This window comes from Cupressus sempervirens, chromosome 9 (assembly GCF_028749045.1).
Source record: "Cupressus sempervirens isolate cs-2001-9-10 chromosome 9, ASM2874904v1, whole genome shotgun sequence".
In the NCBI taxonomy this organism is placed as follows: Eukaryota; Viridiplantae; Streptophyta; class Pinopsida; order Cupressales; family Cupressaceae; genus Cupressus; species Cupressus sempervirens.
Window position 1 is genome coordinate 113,463 of NC_143126.1, and position 20,141 is coordinate 133,603.

Sequence of the window (20,141 nt, forward strand, 5' to 3'; positions counted from 1 at the left end):
CCAAAAATGACTTTACTCCTGTCACGTCCATTGGAGGTTGCATTTCCACAATTACTCAGACCTTGTCTAGGTTTGTCTTCAAGCCCATTTCACACACAATGTGTCCTAGAAGTTTCCCTCGAGGCATTATGAATCTACACTTTTAAGGGTTCAGTGCTAACCTCGCCTGCCAACATTTCTCCATACACTCCTTGAGGGCTACCAGGTTTGTGTCCTCCACGCTGAAGATTGACCAATCATCCAAGAAAGCCTTAAAGTTCCTGACAGGTGTCTTGTTGAAGATGTGCAAAATGATTCTTTGGAATGTTACTAGAGCGTTGTCTAGTATGAAGGGCATTAGGTTGTATGCATAGACTCCGTCTTCTACTACAAAAGTCATTTTTAACTTGTCTTCTTCTATGATGGATATCCGGTTTTAGCTAGAAAATCTGTTTGTGAATGAATAGATCTCATGTCCAACAACTTCCTCTAGAATACTATAATGTCCCCAATTTTGTCAGCATTAGAGTCTTAGGAATTAGCCTATTATTGTAATCCTCATAGGCTTATTATTGTGGATAGAGGGACTTTTGTGGCAGTGGCTTGGCTTGGGAGGGTCTTATCTTCTCCATATTTCATTAAGCTATAGGTTGGTCTTTGTTTGGCTCAAATCGGACTTCGTTTGGGCTTAGTTTTTTGTACTTCCTATTGTGGTAAGTTGGTGTTGATCAAGATCTATTTTTGGTAACTGTATTTGGTCACATGGAGAAATAATAGGTATGACTCCTATTTCAGATGACATATTTAAATGATGAGTATTTTGGGACTTATCATATGGGCCAAATTATTATTAATTATTAAATGACTTATTATAAAGTTATAATTTAACTTTATAATTTCACTTAAGTTGAGAGTTGAGTTATTATTGGAAACTGTCATTTATTAATTAGTTAAGCCAACTCAAGTGAGAGAATCTAGAGGAAGCTTCTAATTAATGCTGTGTGGTGAAGCTTCTTGAGTGAAGTTACATTTTGGCAACAAAAGGGAATATGGAGGTTATAAATACAAGCCCATTTGTTGAGAAAAGCATGCTTGAATATTTATATGCTTTTGTTGCCTTTGTTGCTTTTCTAAATTCTGATTTTTTATGCCTTTGCTGAAGTATAAGGGTTATTCTGAGAATTATTTTTGCAAATTGTGCTGAAGTATACAATTTTCCATTCTCCTACTGTTTAACTGTGTCTAAAGAGAATTTGCTGCTGTGATTTATCTTTTGATTATCTCTTGTGACGATTTTCTGAGTTGTGAGTTTCCATCCTTACTGTGTTCATCTGTGGCTAGGAGAAGCGTTTGTTAGCTGAGAATTTTAGGATTAATTCTGAAAAATCTGGGAGCAACATTTATATATTACTGACCTGTGTATCCTACTTAGAGCTTGTTGTACATTCTTGAAGGCTGCCATATTCCCCTATAACAGCAACTAGTGTCATTTTTCATGCATGTGATCACTCTTGATAGATGGGAGCCCATGTTGTGCTGAAGTGGGGCTGCATTCAACACTTATAGGTTTGCAATTTGATTTTGGAACTCCACTATCCAATGTGAGGCTCATGTATTAGACATTGGAGGTTGTAATTTGGTTCAGAATTTAATTGGATGCTCTATAACAGGTTCTATGTTTTCAATTGACATAAATAAATGAATCTGAAATTTATTATTGTGTAAAGACACTAAATGAGGAAATTGTTCTTTGTTCATTACTAAATTAGTATCATAATTCAGCCAGTAGAACTTTTGCAAATGAGTTGGAACTAAATTAACAAGATTGCTACTTGGGAGTGTAATTTGTGGATTAGTTCAGCCCATAGCAATTTAAATCATATGCTAGTATTGGAGAATGCTTGCCAAGTGTTTGACAAATTGCTAGATTGCTGATTAATGAAAGAAATTGATGTTTTGTTTAAGCAATAACCAGACAGGGTTATTACAAATACAATTTGTGAATGGTATCAAGAATCAATCTTTAATGGTTACTGTGTTTTGAGAGTGGAAGTCCACACTTATCCTTATCTAGTTGGCCTCCTTCTTTAGTGAAATTACTATCGGAGACACCCATTTGCTTGTTTGTACATGGAATATGATGCCCACATCGAGCATTTTGCAATCTCATCATTAACCCGTGCTGCATAATTTTTGTTCATTTGGTATGGTCGCTTCTACATAGGTACAACCCCTTGCATAAGTGGAATCCGATGGACGCATAGTTTAGGTGGGACCTCTTTTAGATCCTTATAAGTCCAAGCAAATACGTCCTTGTATTCCATAAATATCTTGAATATTGCAGATTTCAACACAGGGTTCCAATCATCGCCGACAAAAATGTTCTTTGGGTTGGCTTCATCCCCTAGGTTTATTGGCTTCACTGAAGGTTCTTGATATGTGATGGGTTTTCCTTGTCAAATGCATGTGCTAATGTTTTGTTCATCCATACCTCTCCTTTATATTCCCCATATTCCCTTGGAAACAAGTTCTTTTCATCCCCTTCATCTCCTTCATCCACCCCTAGCATGTTGCAACTCAGAAACAACATAGTCTTCCATTTGCCAATGGAAGAGTCCATTTAATAAATTGAGCTCATCATTAGAACATCCCTCTAGTTCCAGGATTCACTCTTTTATTAGGTTCCATGCTTCTCTTCCCTTCATCATCTTCTTCTTTGACTTTGGAATAGGACGAGGATGCCACATCTTCACTAACCATTTGCATTCGTAGGTCGATTGTGAACTTACGACCCCTTCTCTCCATCAAAAGAGTATTCCTCTTCCAATCGTGATACATTTTTGCTTGCACAAACCGATCCCTTCCTAGAATTTCATAATATCTTTTCCTCTTTTGTGGGATGACGACAAAATCCAGTACAAAGGGTTGCATTCTGATCATCACTCTCTATGCCATTAGGGTCCCAATAGGTTTAATACTATGTTGGTCAGTGCCTACCAGTTGAAATGTCGGTGGCCACAATGTTGGTTTCCCTGATTTCCTCCATGTTTCATCCAACAATATGTTAACACCAGAACCTCCATCTACAATGGTGTCCATCAAGATAGTCCCAAGGATGCCCATCTCCACCATTGCAGGGTGTCTTCCCGTACTCATCGCAAGTAACATTGGGTCCTACTCTATCCCAAGAAGAGTCTTCATTCTAATGGAGTTTTCCCTTTCACTGCAAGTATTCTTCGCTGGCCCATCTGATGTCTTTGGAGATGGTGTCATGTTTAATATCGTTTTTCTCAATTGTGGCATTTCAAGAAGGTCATTTAGTTTTATGGTTGGGGATTTCAACTTTCATCACATGCCTTATGATGTTTTTCTCTACTTGAGTGCTCAATGAGGTACTCGTAGTATCGTTTGTTTCCTTCCTTTCTGCTACCATTTCTTTCTCAATTTCCACTTCCACTTCCCACATCCTTCTTTTTTTACTTTAGGATTTGGGTACACAACTTTCTTCCCTTGTCCTTGAGTGACCAGTAACACTTCTTCACCATTCTCTTAGATGTTTAGTAGGTTCACCTCTAGATTCAGGCATTTTGACTTGTCATGGTCTCCAGGACCACACCACCTACATAGAAATTGTGGTGCTTCGCTTTTCGTATAGTTTCTGGCAAAGTGGCCCTATTTATTATAGGTGTGGCATTGTATCATCAGCCGGCCACTTCGGTCATATTGTATACGGCTGTGACCTCCATTGTTATTGTTGTTGTTTCTACCTTTTCCTCGTTGGTTGTTCCTATATCCTCCTATTGATACCACATTAGTGTTTGTATTCCCCATTCCTACAATGCTTGAGGTAGGCACATCTTGTGTCATTAAAACTTGTTGGTGGCCTTTCGTTTTCATGTTGAACAAACATTCTTTAGTGAAATGCCTGACTAGCTGGCAAATGTTGCAAAACGGATTTTTGGGGGAAGAGCCCTTTGTGTGGCCTTCTTTACAATCCATACCATAAGTCCTCATTGGTGCTTTGGCCATGGTTTTTCTTCATGTCCTTAAATTCCTTCATCATGTGCAACATGTCTTTTTTAGTGCCTAGATCTTCTTGTTTGATTTTTCATCGCTACCCTCTCCGGAAGAATCATCTGCCTCATTGAATGATCTATTCTTCTTCTTCTTCTTCTTCCCCGTCTAACTTTTTCTTTCGAGATCCATCGCTCTATTATATGCATCAATGTATGATGTTGGGGGTACTATTTTCATTTTCTCCCAAGTGTGGGCTTTAATCTTTCGATGAACTAGTGTTTCTTCAAGCCATTGACTAGTGGGCTTTCCATCTTTTCCACCAACTCCTTCAGTCTCTTCCCATAGCTGCAGACGGTTTCATCCTTTGCCTATTTGGTGTTTTCAATTTCTGCTACAATTTCATTATCATCTCTTAATATCTGAAACTCTACTCCAAACTCCTTCAAGCCTGACCATGTGGCTACCTTTGCTTGATCCATATTAGAGAACCACTCGATCACTACTCCCCTTAGAGTGGTTGGGGACTTTCACACCCAATCATCCTAATCCATTACGCCGTTAGTCATCCATATAGTCTCACATGTTTTACAATGTCACACTAGGTTTTTTGTACCATCACTTGTGAACTTAGGCAGTTTCTACTTTTGTCCTATCATAGTTGGTGGTTGTTGTGTTGGCTGTAGAAGTTGTTTTTGTTGTACCTTGTGCAGGTCAGTGTCTATGTCTACACTTCTGCACCCACGTTGCACTATTGTGTGCTAGGTTCTGAAAATAGGGTTTGGTTACCACACTGTACTCACTCGTTCAGTGTGTGGGGAAAGAACGGAGTGTGGTTACCCCACACTCAAGCTGCTTCAGCACCTCTAGCCACATTGGTTCCCTCTTCACTCTTGCACCGATTCTCCGCCCGTGGTGTACAAGAGAAGTTGATGAACTCCTCCCTTATTTCCTTGATCCAACTTAGTCTTTGTTGTGTCTCTTTTATTAAGTCCTCACTACTTCTCACCTGCCGAAAGTCAGGTGAACCATGTTCTTCGTTAGTCAATGCACCTCTTGTGGCACCGTGGTTACCCTTTGTGACACCACTGTGGTCCCCTTTGGAAAGTTGCTAAGCCTTTGCCTCCGTTCGGCTTGTTGCGCGAAGATTAAACCCTGACATGCAGTGTGTACAACATTATTTTGCATTTTCCTATTTCTATTCTTATGCAATTGGTTTGGCATCAATTGAAAACATCATACATAACAAAGAACACTTTTTATTTATTTATAATCTTTGTACATTATGGGTCATCCATGTGACCTTTAGAGAGTTACAAGTGCTCTTTTCCTTCAACATTCCCAAGGCCTAAGGCTCATGGGTTGCTCATGGGTTGGACCTCCGTCAGGTCTTATCTCATTCCTCTTCTTCACAATGGTTACATTCGGCAAAGTTTCTAGGGTTTGTTGCTGACATTGCTCCCTCTTAGTTTCATCTCTTCGCCTTGCCTGTGTGAGAAATGCTTGAACAAAAAAATGGGGAAATTGATACAAAAGCCAGTTTGCCATGAGACTCACATTCAAGGCATCCCAAATGGTGTCCTCAAGAACTTTTGTGCATATGGCTTCTCTTTGTACGAATGTTTCAATCATTGTTCTAAACAATATTTGGAAGTTTTTCGTGAGCACATGCTCACCTTCAACAACTTGGTCACTCCATCTTCATTAGTTCCGATATTCTCTAGTACAGGCATTGCCATTTATTCTGCATATGCCATTCGTTGCGTTGCTCTTTCTGGATTCAAGCGGGCAATGACATGAAATGTTTACTGCTTAGGGTAAACAGGATTAACACATGCTACAGTAACAACATACAAGGCATAACACGAAGATACATACAATACTTTAGGAACTAGATATATATTTTATTGATGCTTTAGTGCTTCAAGTACATCATATGCCAATACACAAGATAGATAGAAATGACTAATACTAAATGAATCCACTCTCCTAATGGAGAGTGTATATAAAGATCTAGAAAGGGTACGAACCAATTGTTGTGTCATAATAGAATGCCCTTTGGTTACTAACACACACCCTTAACACATGTTTTACTAATCTCGATGACATAACACATTTTTTTCAACAACATAGATCTCCCAAGAGACTTTGATTTTCCCTTCTTGTCCTCGTTGCCTTTCTCCATTGTTCTACCACAAGTAATTAGGGCCCCCTTAGCCATCTCAGAAGATTTTCTTCGCATCTCTTTGGATAATACCAAACCAACCACATCCTCCAATTTGAAAGTGGTTTTTGTGCTTCCAATAGCCATATCCAGGTGATTTTTGAATCTGCAAAGAACATAACAGAACATGCATTTATCTTGATTGTCAATCTTATCACCAATAAAACTCATCTGGACAACTAGCATATTAAATGCATTCAAGTGATCCTTAACTGAGCCTCCTTCCTCCATCTTCAAAGACTACAACATTTTTCTTAGGTTTACGTTGATAAATGTCACCAAGCTTTTTCCAAAGATACGTTGTAGTCTTGTCTTCATGGGCATTCAGGAGCACTAAATCAACCAAACAGAGACCTGTCAAACCTTTGGCCTTTCAATCCATCTTATCCCAATCATCCTGCAATCGAGTTTGAGGTTTCGTTGAAGAAACCGTATCCCATAGATCTCTATCTACAAGCATGTCCATTTTTTCTACAGCTCAAAATTGCTGCCATTAAATTTATCCATCTCTACTCTACTAGATGTGCTTTCCATATCTAACCTGCAATAAGATTATGAAAAATCCCTCTGCAAAACTCCCACTAAAACTATATCAGCACAAAAAACCCGTCTACCCAACAACAATAACAAAGTTGGCCAGGCTTTGATACTAATTGAAAGGAAGCCAAAGTGCAGAAATGCTTCCAAATGCTAAATCTAGTAGGAGAGATGATGCTAAAAAATCTTACAAACCCTTAAGCTATTGCAAACTAGATAAACACATAAGAAATCAGATTTCAACAAATAAACTCACAGCAAAAGATATACGTGGGAAAACCCTTGCAGGATAAAACACACCCTCCAAAAGCCAGACTCAATTGTATTATCAGCAAAAACAATAGTTATAATTTGATCTTTGAGCCAATGCTCATCAAGAGAAATTACAGCAGGAAAGAATTCTAGAGAATATTTGGCACATAAATGCTCTTTAGAAGATATCCAAACAATCATACAAAATGCACTTAGGGGCTACATATTTATAGACTTCAACACAAGTGCAGAGCCCATGCTTTCCAAAACCATCTCTAATAGCAAAGAAGTATGTGGTGTCAACTTGATAAACCAATGACACGTTGTACATAGAAACTTCCAGAATATCTCAACCATAATGGTCACGAACACCATAAATATAAACTGCCAAATATTAATTCTTCACAATTCTTCCATCGAACTAGTAACTGTCATAATCATTACATAGATTCAACATAGCAACTTATGACACTAGCTCCATAACTTTAGGACTTATAAAATGGGTTAAGGAAATAAATAAATAAATAGCATGTTTGGACTCAAAAGTTGAGACATCTTTATCCTGACATACCTCTTAGAATAAATAGCTTGGTTTGCAGCTCACTGCGGTGTTTCAGATCCTATGTTTCTCAGAATCTTGGATGCCCAACTTTGCTGATGAAGTATGAAATTTATTGGTGCATTTCTGCACTGTTTTGTATCTTATTTGTCATAAAAGTTAGAATAAATAGCTTGGTTTGCAGCTCACTGCGGTGTTTCAGATCCTATGTTTCTCAGAATCTTGGATGCCCAACTTTGCTGATGAAGTGTGAAATTTATTGGTTCATTTCTGCACTGTTTTGTATCTTATTTGTCATAAAAGTTGCCACTCCATACATTTTTCCTCATACATGTATTCAAGATAATACTTCTCTTTTACGAATTCTTAAAAATCCCCCCATGTAGGATTGGTATCTTTTCCTCTATCTGATTCTTCATCTTTATCTTCTACAAAATTATTCTTTTTTGGTGCAAACTTTCACATGCTTTCTTCATATGTGCCTCAACTTTGACAAGAGTGAATGTTATCTTCTCAGCGTTGGAAAAGGTATTAAGAAAAAATATCTATTCAATTTTGTTAACCACTCATCTACCATTTGCATTAGTTTTCCTTCAAAATTTAGACTATCAAAACTAACCTATACCTTGTAAGGGGTGTGGCTACTGAGCAATTTTCCTTCCTTGCTTGATGGCTGAATATTTTAAGGAATCTGAGCAATCTGTCTCATCACTTCTTCCCTCTGTTTCTTCAGTGTTTCTTCTACCAAGGCTTTACAAGGGTCTGCATCTTCCATCTTTGATTGGCTGCACCTCACAGGAAAATAAATGATGGGTTTCAGGTGTCTCCAATCCTAAAATCTCTTGACAAAACTGACATACAGAGCATACCCACTCTGATACCACTGATCTGAATTAAACAGAAAATTCAGTTACAATACTAGGTATGCGGAAACCTGTATGTATTGTTAGGAAAAATAGATAATAGAACTCATAGAAGAATTGTACGCAAGAAAAGTTTTCATTGCTCCAAAATGTGTTTGAATGCAAATTTGGAATCCCAGCAATCTTAGGATTTCAGGAAGGTTTGAACTGAAGAGTTTCTAGAGAATAAAATAATAAACAAGATTACAAATATTTTTAAAGCCACAAGAATAGGGTAGCCCAACTTGGCAGGGCAATCACTTTGCACTTGTAGCTTGAAATTTGAAACTGCTTGATTCGTTCCTTAAAACTATGCCTTAAGAAATAGATCTAAGAAACCAGCAGCACTTCTGATGCCTGATTCTGCTTTAAAGAACTTAAAAAATGCAGTTTAAATGAAATGTAGAAAATATTGAAAAATTAGATTTATAAGTTTCTCATCTTTGCATATTCTATCAGATCTTGATGGGTTTGGATAATTCCAAATGGCTTTGGACCATCCTCAAACTGTTTTGTGCATTTTTCATGTTTTACATCTCCTAATTGCTCCCAACATAGATTGGATTCACCTCATGTTGCTTTGGACTATTCCAGACACACTCTGGATCACATGGTGTTCGTCTGCCTATTAAGAGCCACGATGAAGATGATACTGGCTATGATGAATGCATTGATGACGGTTTTTGTGAGTTAACGGAGAAGGTCAAGGTGGAGGAAGTCATTTGAAACAATAAATTCATTGAGCCCCCTCCAAAGGAAAAATTGGTTGCTAATGCCAAAGTTGAATTCATTGTGGAGCCCAAGGAAGAAGTGAAGATTGTGACTACCAAACACCTGTTGCAAAGGAGGTTCTTGAAATGTAAACTTCACCTGAGATGGAGATCCCCCTACATTAGAGGTGCTTGTCACAACCAAGGAAACTGAAGAGCCAAATCCAACTATAGAGGTTGGAGAAGTAAAGATGACTGGGGTGGACAAAAAGTTCAAGCAGGTGTCTTACAAGGTTGTTTGTGAGGATCTAAACATATTAGCATCTAAACATATTTCTATACAAGTTTTGAGAAAACCTGTAGATGATGCCTCCAAGTTTTTGAATGATAAACAATTGCTAAGTAAACTAACTTTGACATGCTTGCAAAAAAAAATTCAAAGTGTTTGTGAACAAAGATTTGAGAAGCTCAAGTTCTTCACAGCTTCTCTAGTCATGGTTATGTAAATAGTGGAAACACTGAGGATATTTATTTTTGTGATTCGTTGGGCTGGACTTAAAGTGGGAGATTGTCAAGAATGTGTAAGTCCAACAGTCATCTGACCTTTCATTTCTCTGTATGTTCATTTCTTTTCTCTATCTTTATATTTGAAGAGTTAAACATTTGTATATAAGAATGTGCAAATTGTGTATTGTGTATCTGCAAATGATGTATAGAAGAAACATTGTATAAAATATTGCTAAGCTGTTGGTTCGGATTTTGGTTCGTATGTGGGTTTCACATTCGCTCAATTTTTTGTTGGGCTGGGTTCTGGTTCTACAAGATTTTTGAAAAAATCATACATTTGTAAAAATATACTGCAGTAATTAAAACACCACTCTGCTAATATTAAAGCCAATCTTAGAATGATAGGATGTACAACAAATCGATAACAAAAAAAATTAAAATTAAAATAACAATATTGAATATAATTATTAAGAAGGGAACGAAATTACAATAGACACATATTATTATTTCTTTCTGGATTCTGTCTATCCGTATCATATCGAGTTGAAATTCCATAATAAAGTAAGCTTAAAATAGTTATTGTATCAAATGTAAATAATAAAAGATTTAGAACTGTATAAATTAAAATTATTAAATTAACAAATAATATACATTTCTTATTTCTACCGTGAATGATCTGTTTTACCATATAAATAAAAGGTTCAATATACATTTGAAAGAATACCTGTGTGGCAGTGTGCTTCAGAATCGAATGTGTCTCTACTGTTTTATAACCTGTAACCTCATTTTTAGTTTTGAGTGCCTCCATGAATGGTCTGTTATGTAGGTTTGAATGGTCGATTGTCATTCCTGACTACAGCAAAAGGAAAAAAGGTAGCAAACAATGTCGTTCCTGGTTTTGGACGCGGAAGGAAAAAAATGGTAGCAATACAAATCTTGGACGCACGATAACATGTTTTCTCAAACGGTAATATGAAAAATGTTTTGTAAAACATAAAACCAAGAAAATTCAATGTCATTTCAGTGTTGGAATTTAAAAAATGTCAAAAAAGTTTGAAAAGTCAATAGCGACCAAAGTCGCTGGTCATTCACTCCAGGTTCCGTATGGGATTAACTTGCTTTGTCCCCATTCGCTGCACAATTGCCACAGAGTCGTCCAGGTTTCTTTCCTGCAAATTTGCATCGAATTTAGTAGTCTGTGGTCGAATTTGCACCGAATTCAAACCAAATTCGAATTTGTAACGAGTCGACTTCCGAATTTGGGGTTGTAGGGATGAATATGGTAACTTAGAAATATTGTCTTGCTTGAAGGGTGGATGTAGCTATATTTGTGAACCACTTTAAATTTAATTCTGTTTTTCTAATTGTTTTATCTACTCTCTCCTATTTCAACGTTAGGAAGCCCAGAGGCAGCAATATTGGTGGTCATATCCAGTAAGGTCAAGGTGGCACTTTAGGCTCGAATATCTTATATCTGTTTCAATTTCTACCTTGCCAAAAAGCTTCAATGGTCAGGGATTGTCAATCACCATACCCCTTTAGAAGTTCCCATTCCATGAACATATTCAATATTTTCTATATATCACCCCTTTCCAAATTTGCATGGTAAGGGTATCGATAAGAGAAAGTCCAAACTAATTAACCAGATCGGAAGCCTTCATCTAAAACATGCTCTATACATGCATTGTGTTGAATAAATTACTTAGCTAGTCACTAAAATTCTTCGCTACATACCAAGACTACCTTAAAATAACAAAAAAAAGCATTTCTTTCCCTTATCTCTTGTCCTACAAAAAATGAATAGGAAATGTCTCCTAGACCTTGATGGTAAGACTGAAACATCGTATGAATGTTGGCAAAGGTCTAAAAAAAACACATTCAAATGTAAAGATCTAAAGAGGAAACTATCTATAAGGGGAAAAAAAGAACCAAGACATGGATGATTTTTCTTGATTCAATGATTTTACAACTTGTGATATTTGATCCCTCCAATTAGAATTCTAAATACTACACCTTGTCACTATTTGAAATAAAGAAAAAGTGTAGAATACGATCCCTAGACTAATCAATGAGATAAGGCATGGAAAAATCCCTATCTCTCTGAGCTCCCTAATCATCCGAGCAAAGGAAAAAATTAAGGAAACTATCCAGATTCTAAAAGGAGAAAAAAATTGATTTGGATGTTTTTTCTTGATTCAAAGCTATTATAACTCGTGGTATTTTCTATCCCTTTATATACAATTCTAAATTCTACACCTTTGCACTCGTTGAAATGAAGCAGAGGTGTAGACTATGATCTTTAGACTAATCTATGGGCTAAGTTATGGACAAATTATGGTAATTCATCATCTCCAACTAGAGGTATTCTCACTGATGATGGAGTGGATTCTGGGATCCTCCTTTTAGGAAAGATAATTCCCTTGAAGATAACCTCCTAACAATATGGGAATAAAGACATCGTACCCTTACGTAATTTAAAGAGTTGAACAATCTATGAGATAAATGGGATTGATATAGATCCTCCCAATGGAAAAGTTGACTAAGGTGACATTTAGTACAATCCTCCTTTTGTTGCTACAGTTGTCAAAACCTATGTTCCACGAGGATGCATCCCTTTCCTTTTTAGGTTTGTCCCTATACTGGATAGGAAATGAGGATATGGGTATCGCTTTTCCCTATACCTTGTGGTGTCCCTAAAAGGTGAAAAGGGGTATCATACCTGAAATGCCAAATAAAATGCCAGGAAACAAGGGTACAAAAATTCATACTAGGGACTCCATTCTCGTCCCTCGACCATCCCCCTTTCCAAATGTTGTCCCCTTTTTCTAGAATAGCAACGTCTTGGAAAAAGGCAAAAAAAATAGTTTTTATTATTTTCTCACCTCCTCTCGGGCCCCACATGGACGTTGGCGAATAATAAAATAATGAAACCCTATTGCGGCTTTAAAAATCAAAGGGTTGAAGTGTTTTGTTCATTTGGAGTTGTTTTCAAGTTGTGAAAAGGAAGAGGAAAACAATGACACAAGAGGAGTGCATTTTTGAGGTGCAAAAGGAGGTTTTTCCTTCATTTCTTCTTTATTCCAAATTTGTTTCTTATTTTCTTTTTGTTTGATTCAAATTTTATTGTTGTTTGTTGCCTGTTTTCATTTTTTTTATGACATAAAGAGGGCATGTTGAATGGGACATTGAATTTTTTTTCCATAACTTGTAGCAGTATAATATATTATAAAATACAAAGGCAAAAATATGAGCAACAATAAGAATGAGGGAAGTGGTGATAGCATGGATGTTGCTATGCAAAAAACTCAAGTGTCACATTTAAAAACATGAAGAAAAATACCTACAGAAGCCATGGATGATTCTTCAATTGAGCCTGATATAGACGTCCCTATGGAAGATGCAATGTCTAATCCATTTGAGCGCCCTTCCAAAATCTTAAAAAAATATGTTGATGGCCCATTCAACCCTAAGAAACCTCTCTTACAATTTACCACAAAAGTAGACAACAATAAGAAAAACAATTCGGGGGGTAGTAGGGAATGGGAGTGCCATATATGTAAGAAAAAATATTTTGGGAGCTAAAACTAAGTGTATTATCATCTTTTATGGATAGGTGGGCAAGGGATGAGGGTTGCAAAAAAATTAAAGCTGAAGAAAAACTCGAGGCCAATAGGTTGCATGTGGGAGGGGGGTCCAATAGGTACCACACCCACACTCACGCCCATTCCCACTAGAACTAAAAGTAAAGGAAAGGGACATGCCAAGAGAGATACCAATGTGGCTAATTTATTTAACATACAAGCAAAAGAGAGAGCTAGAGTCCATTGGCAGATTTCTTTTTTCTCATGGCATACCATTCCATGTTTCTCATTCCTCATTCTATAAAAAAAGTGCAAAGATATATATGTTGTTGGTCCCTCACTTATACCACCAAGAGAGTAAATTACGTATCACTATCTTTGATGAGGAGTAAGTTCAAATATAAATATTTTGATGGAGGATATGAGACAAACATGGATGAGTGAGGGATGCTCTATCATCATAAATGGGTGGACCGATATCAAACATTAGTCACTCATCAATCTTATTGTCAATAGTACATCAGGGGTTTATTTTCTTAGAACTATTGATTGTTCAGGAAAAAGGAAGAATGCATCCTTCCAATTTCAGATTTTGAAAGATAGATGAGGTAGGGGCTTCAAATGCTATGCAAGTAGTGACTGATTCAGCCTGGGTGTGTAAATCAGCTGAATTGATAGTAGAGAACATCTATAGACGCATTTTTTGGACCCCATGTTGTGTACATGCATTGAATAACACCTTGAATGACTTTGGGAAAATTGATTGGATAAAGGCTATAACATCCTAGACTAGAGATGTGCAAATGTTTATTTGCAATTATCACACTTATCTTGCACTATTTAGGACATTTTCCAAGAAAGAATTCCTCAAGGTCATGGACACTAGATATGCCAAGTACTTAATTTTTTTGGAGAGGATTCTTGAGGTTGAAAAGGCCTTAGAATCCATGGCGGTCAATGCAGATTGGAATAGATGGCCTAAATCAAGCACCTTGGATGAAACACTTGTGAAACAAAGAATCTTGGATGAGAACTGGTGGACCACAAGGAGGTAAGAAACTTAAATAATTCGCATCATAATTGTTATTCTTCATTTAATAAAAATATTTTTGAATAAAAAACTTATTGATTTTTAAAATATTATGATGTTTCTCACTTGCAATTTTCTTGCATTTGTAGATACATTTGCTCCTTCACTAAACCTATTGTGTAGGTCATTAGATATGATGATATTGACTTTCCTAGCCTTGAAGACATTTATGAGACCTTTGATAGCATGCTTGGGTAGGTCAAACAAGTTATTGAAGACAAGGAACCTACTTTGGAGTTCTATGAAGAGCATCTTAAACCCATTGAGACAAAAAAATGGAACACTATGAACACCCTACTTCATATGGCAACCCATGTAGTCAATCCAAAATGGTATACCCCTATTAGAGTAATAACATATTGCCTTATTAATTAAATCATTTTGATTTAACTATTATGTCACTTATTATCTCTAGTTTACTTAGGCTAAACTTTAGGTATATAATAATTAATTCTTTTATTAATTATTATTATGCAACCTAGGTTACTTACCTGTTAGGGGTTTGATCTCCTTTTATAAGGATTGATCTTTTTGTAATTTATTAATTCACTTTTGATAATAGCAATTTCTCTTTTTGCTCATCAAGAATGTCTCATCTGTGGATTTGGAAATTCTAGCCTGCATAGCTTTTGCTTCTCTCTTTCTGTGATAGATGTTTGCATGTAGGTGATTCTTGGGAGCTGTGGGGTTAAGCTTTCATCAACTTCAACATGGTATTAGAGCTCTAGATCTTCATGCCCTTGTTCTATTTATGAGAAGTTTGGTTTGATTTTCAAATATGTGCTTTTTCTTTTAGAGGGTTTTATTTTTCAGAGTTATTTTGTGTTGAATCTGGGGGGTCACTGATTTTTGGGTCACTTTGAGCCCAAATAGACATCATTGTTAAGCTCATAGTTGCCAAAAACCCCTATGTTCATATAAAATTTGTTCAATTTGGACGCAATTGAAATTTGAGGCTATAAAAATTTCTTTCCAGACTGGGCACTTTCTTGAGGTAGAGATTTTATGATTTTTTGCATTTTCTGAGGCAATAATTTTATGAATTTTGCATGCAAATCAAGATTTTTGTCACACAGATAAATTTTTTTTGGGCATGTAGATCAAGATAGCTATTGTACGAATCCAACATGCTTCTCGAGGTAATTTATGAAATTGGTGGGTACACTTTTTGAGCCATTTTGACATAGATCCTAAGGTGGTGAATTTTTTTATTTTGCCCTTCTAGCACTTTTTTGACCTACATGTGGTTTTTCGACCGTAACTTGCTCATGCGGACTCTGTTTTTCGAAAACGAGATATCGCCAGAAAGTTGGTTTCGATCCCATCGTGAGGGTGTAGTTTATTTGGACTTTTGATGCCGTGCTTTGGTTTCTAGTTTATGTAGTCAAAGTCAGAAGTTCTATTGTGCACTTCGGGAGACATACTTTGAGACATTCTATTTTTCAGATTTTGCTCTAGGAACATCCCATTTTGTTTTTAGTTTTTTTGCATTCTGGTGGATATCTTGGTTGTTTCAGGTTCAAAGATTGATTTTGTTTCTCAAGATGATTTTTATAAGTTGTACTATCTCTTGTATCAACCTTATGTCTCTTTTGATCTTTGTTGACATCCTTTTGTAGTATTTTTGCAAATGCCCTAAGATAAAGTGTCACTCTAATGCATTTTGGGATCTTGCACATCTTTGTATTTTTCTATACTTGCACTACATTATAAAGTGCCTTGGGGTTTTCATGTTGGCCATATTTGCCATCTTTCTTTGTCAAGTGAGTGTTCCTTTCGACATTAGCCTCATGATGTGTCGATGACATTTGCCACTATAGGTGTTTGTACTTTTTTTACACTCTCAATGTCTTGAATCTTCTTTTTGTAGGAGATATTGCATTCAGTTTCAGTGTTCATGTCTTACCTCTCAGCACTATAGGGGGGTTATGTTGGTTCTATTGCTTTCTTTGTTCGATGGAGTGAGCTATGTATTTAGTATTTGATCCTATATACTAGGTGATTGCAATGGCTAGATAGCTATGCATTTTGGTGAGATAGATCATTTACCACGTAGACATTCTTTCATTTCTATTTTTGGAGGCCACGAAGATACCTTCCATCTTCGATTGATAAGCTCTTCAGACTTAGTCTTCTCTACTTGGTCATGTTCTATACAATGGAGTTTCTTCAGATTAGTAGTTTGGTAGTGTATGCAGCTTCATGCTTTAGAGGTGTTCTTCATGATCATATTTTTTGGGACATTCCCTAGTTTAGAGGCTTGTTTAGTCCTTCACTAGTTCTTTTCATCAAAATTTTCATCTCTTTTTGGAGTAGGGTTTTTCTCATGTGGTTTTCTCTATTTCTCCTCTTTTTAGAGATTTGGTTGTGCTTGGGTACCTCATTAGGCCTTTGTTGCTGGGATGCAATTCTTCTTTCAGCAGTAGTTTCTAAGTTTTTAGCTACTCTTTAAGTTTATCTTAAGGGGGGGTGTCAAATTAATAAGATATTGTGTTATTAATTAAATCATTTTGATTTAATTATTAAGTCACTTATTATCTCTAGTTTACTTAAACTAAAATTTAGACATATGATAACTAATTCTTTTATTAATTATTATTATGCAACCTAAGTTACTTACCTATTAGGGTTTTGATCTCCTTTTATAAAGATTGATCTTTTTGTAATTTGTTAATTCACTTTTGATAATAGCAATTTCTCTTTTTGCTCATCAAGAATGTCTCATCTATGGATCTGGAAATTTCAGCCTCCATAGCTTTTGCTTCTCTCTTTTTGTGACAGGTGTTTGCATGTAGGTGATTCTTGAGAGCTGTGGAGTTGATCTTTCATCAACTTCAACAACCCCAAGGCCTGGAAGAGTGCCTCTCTTTGCTGATGAGGAAGTGAGTTTTATTTATGTTCAAATTTTAAGTTTTTCACTTTATAATATATTTTTAAAATTTTGGTGAATGAGAGCTTCATCAAAGCCTTTTTAAAAATGTATAATGTAGAGGATGCTACAAAAATTCAGGGGCAATGGCTTGACTTTTTCAATCTTCATGGCTCAACTTTTGGTATACTAGAGCTGAGGATTGATAGAGCTACATTAGCTCAAAGGGACTCGATTGGATGATAGACATGGCATGGTAGAAATGCACTTGAGCTGAACGGTCTTGCCATACGTCTTCTTTTACAAATTGCAAGTTCTTTTTTTTGCAGAGAGAAATTAGTCTACATATAGCTTCATCCAATCAGTCAAGAGGAACAACCTTACCTCTAGATGATTGAAGAAGTTTGTGGCTATTCACAATGTATCACGACTACAAGAGCGATAGAGTCTTGAGTATTGGTGAACTCCACCACTATGTTGGGATGTTAATCCCAAAGATGCATTGTTGATTGATGAGGATGACACACCTCTAGCGTTGCCTGGCATTTCATTGAATGAGGACCCTCTGCCTACCCCTACTAGTGATTTGGAAGAGGCTGGTGCTGATTTTGATTTGGATACAAATTTAGATTCCTAGATGACAGCTAAATATTTGGCTTTCCGCTTTGAGATACCTAGATACATTATTGTTGTTGATTATTATGGAGTTTGAACATCTCATTTACACTTGTAGTATTTACTCTATGTCATTTTGATTTCACACATGATGACAATACATTGATACTTGGAGCCTTTGGGCAATTTTGTTATATGTATGTGATATTCAGATATTCACATATCATATTGTCATTTGAATCTTGATAGTTTCAATTTCCATGTATTGAGCTTTTTAAATATGTATGACTCTATGGTGAATGATTTATCAATGTTATGATATGCATATTTGAATTTTGTTTCTCTATATTAAAAATAACCCAATGTTTTTTAAACATCGTCTCCTAAAATTTGGCTTCAACCCTGCTCCGGAAACACGTCCCTGTCCCGTAAAACGTTCCTGCCCCGAAAACCCCGTGGAGCATAGGTCAAAACAGCTTTACCGGTTGGTTTCAACCTAATAATCTGATTTCAGCATTTGTTTTGGTGCCATAGGACATAGAATTTGTTCTTTTTTTATTCATATAGTTCTAACAAACTTTCTCGAGATTAATATCTGATAAATAATCATTAATATGGCTAACATTTTCTTGTAGTAAATGCCCATAAGGAGTGTCATGGCGTGTGATCCCTGTCTGCCCGTTTCTATTACAATAAGTTGTAATTATTCCTTTTATCACCAAGTGGCATAATCTACCATTTCAATTAGAAACATCAGAAGTGATATATTTCTCTAGTACCAGGAACCTAACAAGACGCTCTTAATGTCCATGGAAAAATATGTTGATGCAAAAGGTAATTGCATTAAGAGCCTAAATATAACATTATTTATTATTGAGGTATCTGACAAATTATATATATTTATATATTCCTATGTCCACAGAGGTTTGTGAGAGATACCTGTACAAAGGCATCAAAGAAGCGCAATCCAAGACTTCGCCATACTTCTCCACTTGGAATCTGGATTTCCTCAAAGTGGAGCTCTACACTGTAAATGCCATTCTCAAGACCAAGCCCATAGTATCTCAGAGAAAGGGGAGAAAGACGTGCTGTCTGATATATTGATGGATTCTGATTGGCATTTGCTGTGTATGTATATTGATTACTTCTTTCGATGCTTAAACCTGAATCATTTACAAAAAATCCTACAGTACTAACTCCCCAACTCTCTGCAGAACTCATGAAGAATGATGCGGCACTTAGTGTTTCATTGTCATTCTCAAAAGTGACTCTTGTTGAAGAGTCAATCAACTCCGAACCTCCACAATTGATGGCCAAGGAAGAAACTGTCAGGAAAGAGATAACAAGTTTAATTATATAATGTGCAGAGGTGCCAACCAATAATCCATATATCACTGTTTGAGGCGAGACAATTACACAATACAAGAAAATAGAGCACAGAAGCGATCTGCATCATAAATTAAACTGTTATTGAAACGAAATTAATCAAAGGTGACGTAATATTGTGTATTGTAATTTTCTAGGAAGCGTACATTCCGATTAAAGCATTGCTGCCTCAAATTCCTGTCGTGGTTGACAATGGTAACTTAATCTATTATCTTAATGTTCGTAGGAAGATTATACAAATAATCTTAAGTTTGATTCAACATACTATAGCAGGCAAAGCAACACATGAAAAACTAAAATAATCATTTATTCATAGAAATTAGGTGGATGATCTCAACGATGTTTCAAGAGTAATTTTAATAGTTGGTAGCATCTGGCAAAGTCAACATAATAAATTATTTTTCCACAATCTCAATATATAGGCAAACACAGTAGAAGATGCCGCAAATAGTATTGCAAACCATTTATTTTAATACCATGGGCCAAAAATAAGTGCCTAAATGGCAAGATCACATCTCTCACACGTGGAATCTTTAAGAATAAATGTACATGCTGTCATAATTCACCATTCATTATCCATCCAATGACATTCTCATGTCCAAATTAATTTTCCCTTTTTCAGAGAATACACACATCAATTACTGTTGAATAAAAAAAATGTACACATGCACAAAAAATGGTAGGACACAAGGTCAAAAGGTCAATCATCATCATACTCAAGGGAATGCCTAAAAAGCAATGATAAAGCTTTTAAGTGGTGAGAGCAATGCCATCGGGAGGCGAAGAGGGCTCATAGTTATTCGGTTGAGCACATGTACATCAAAGAGGTTTTGGGTGACATGAGACATAGACCACCACTCATCTATTTCAACTTCTTCCTCCTTTCTATCTTTATCTTCATTCCTTATAGGTGAAA

General features: G+C 36.3%; 1 protein-coding gene across 1 annotated transcript in view; it reads right to left on the reverse strand.

Moving 5' to 3' along the window:
- LOC149537313 (putative LRR receptor-like serine/threonine-protein kinase At1g56140) overlaps positions 1-20,141 on the reverse strand; it is a 212,637-nt gene that overhangs the window by 34,866 nt on the left and 157,630 nt on the right. The window contains exon 17 of the mRNA XM_089802826.1: positions 18,779-19,164. Within this exon, the coding sequence (XP_089658952.1) occupies positions 18,779-19,164 (386 nt within the window). The remainder of the gene's footprint in view (positions 1-18,778; positions 19,165-20,141) is intronic.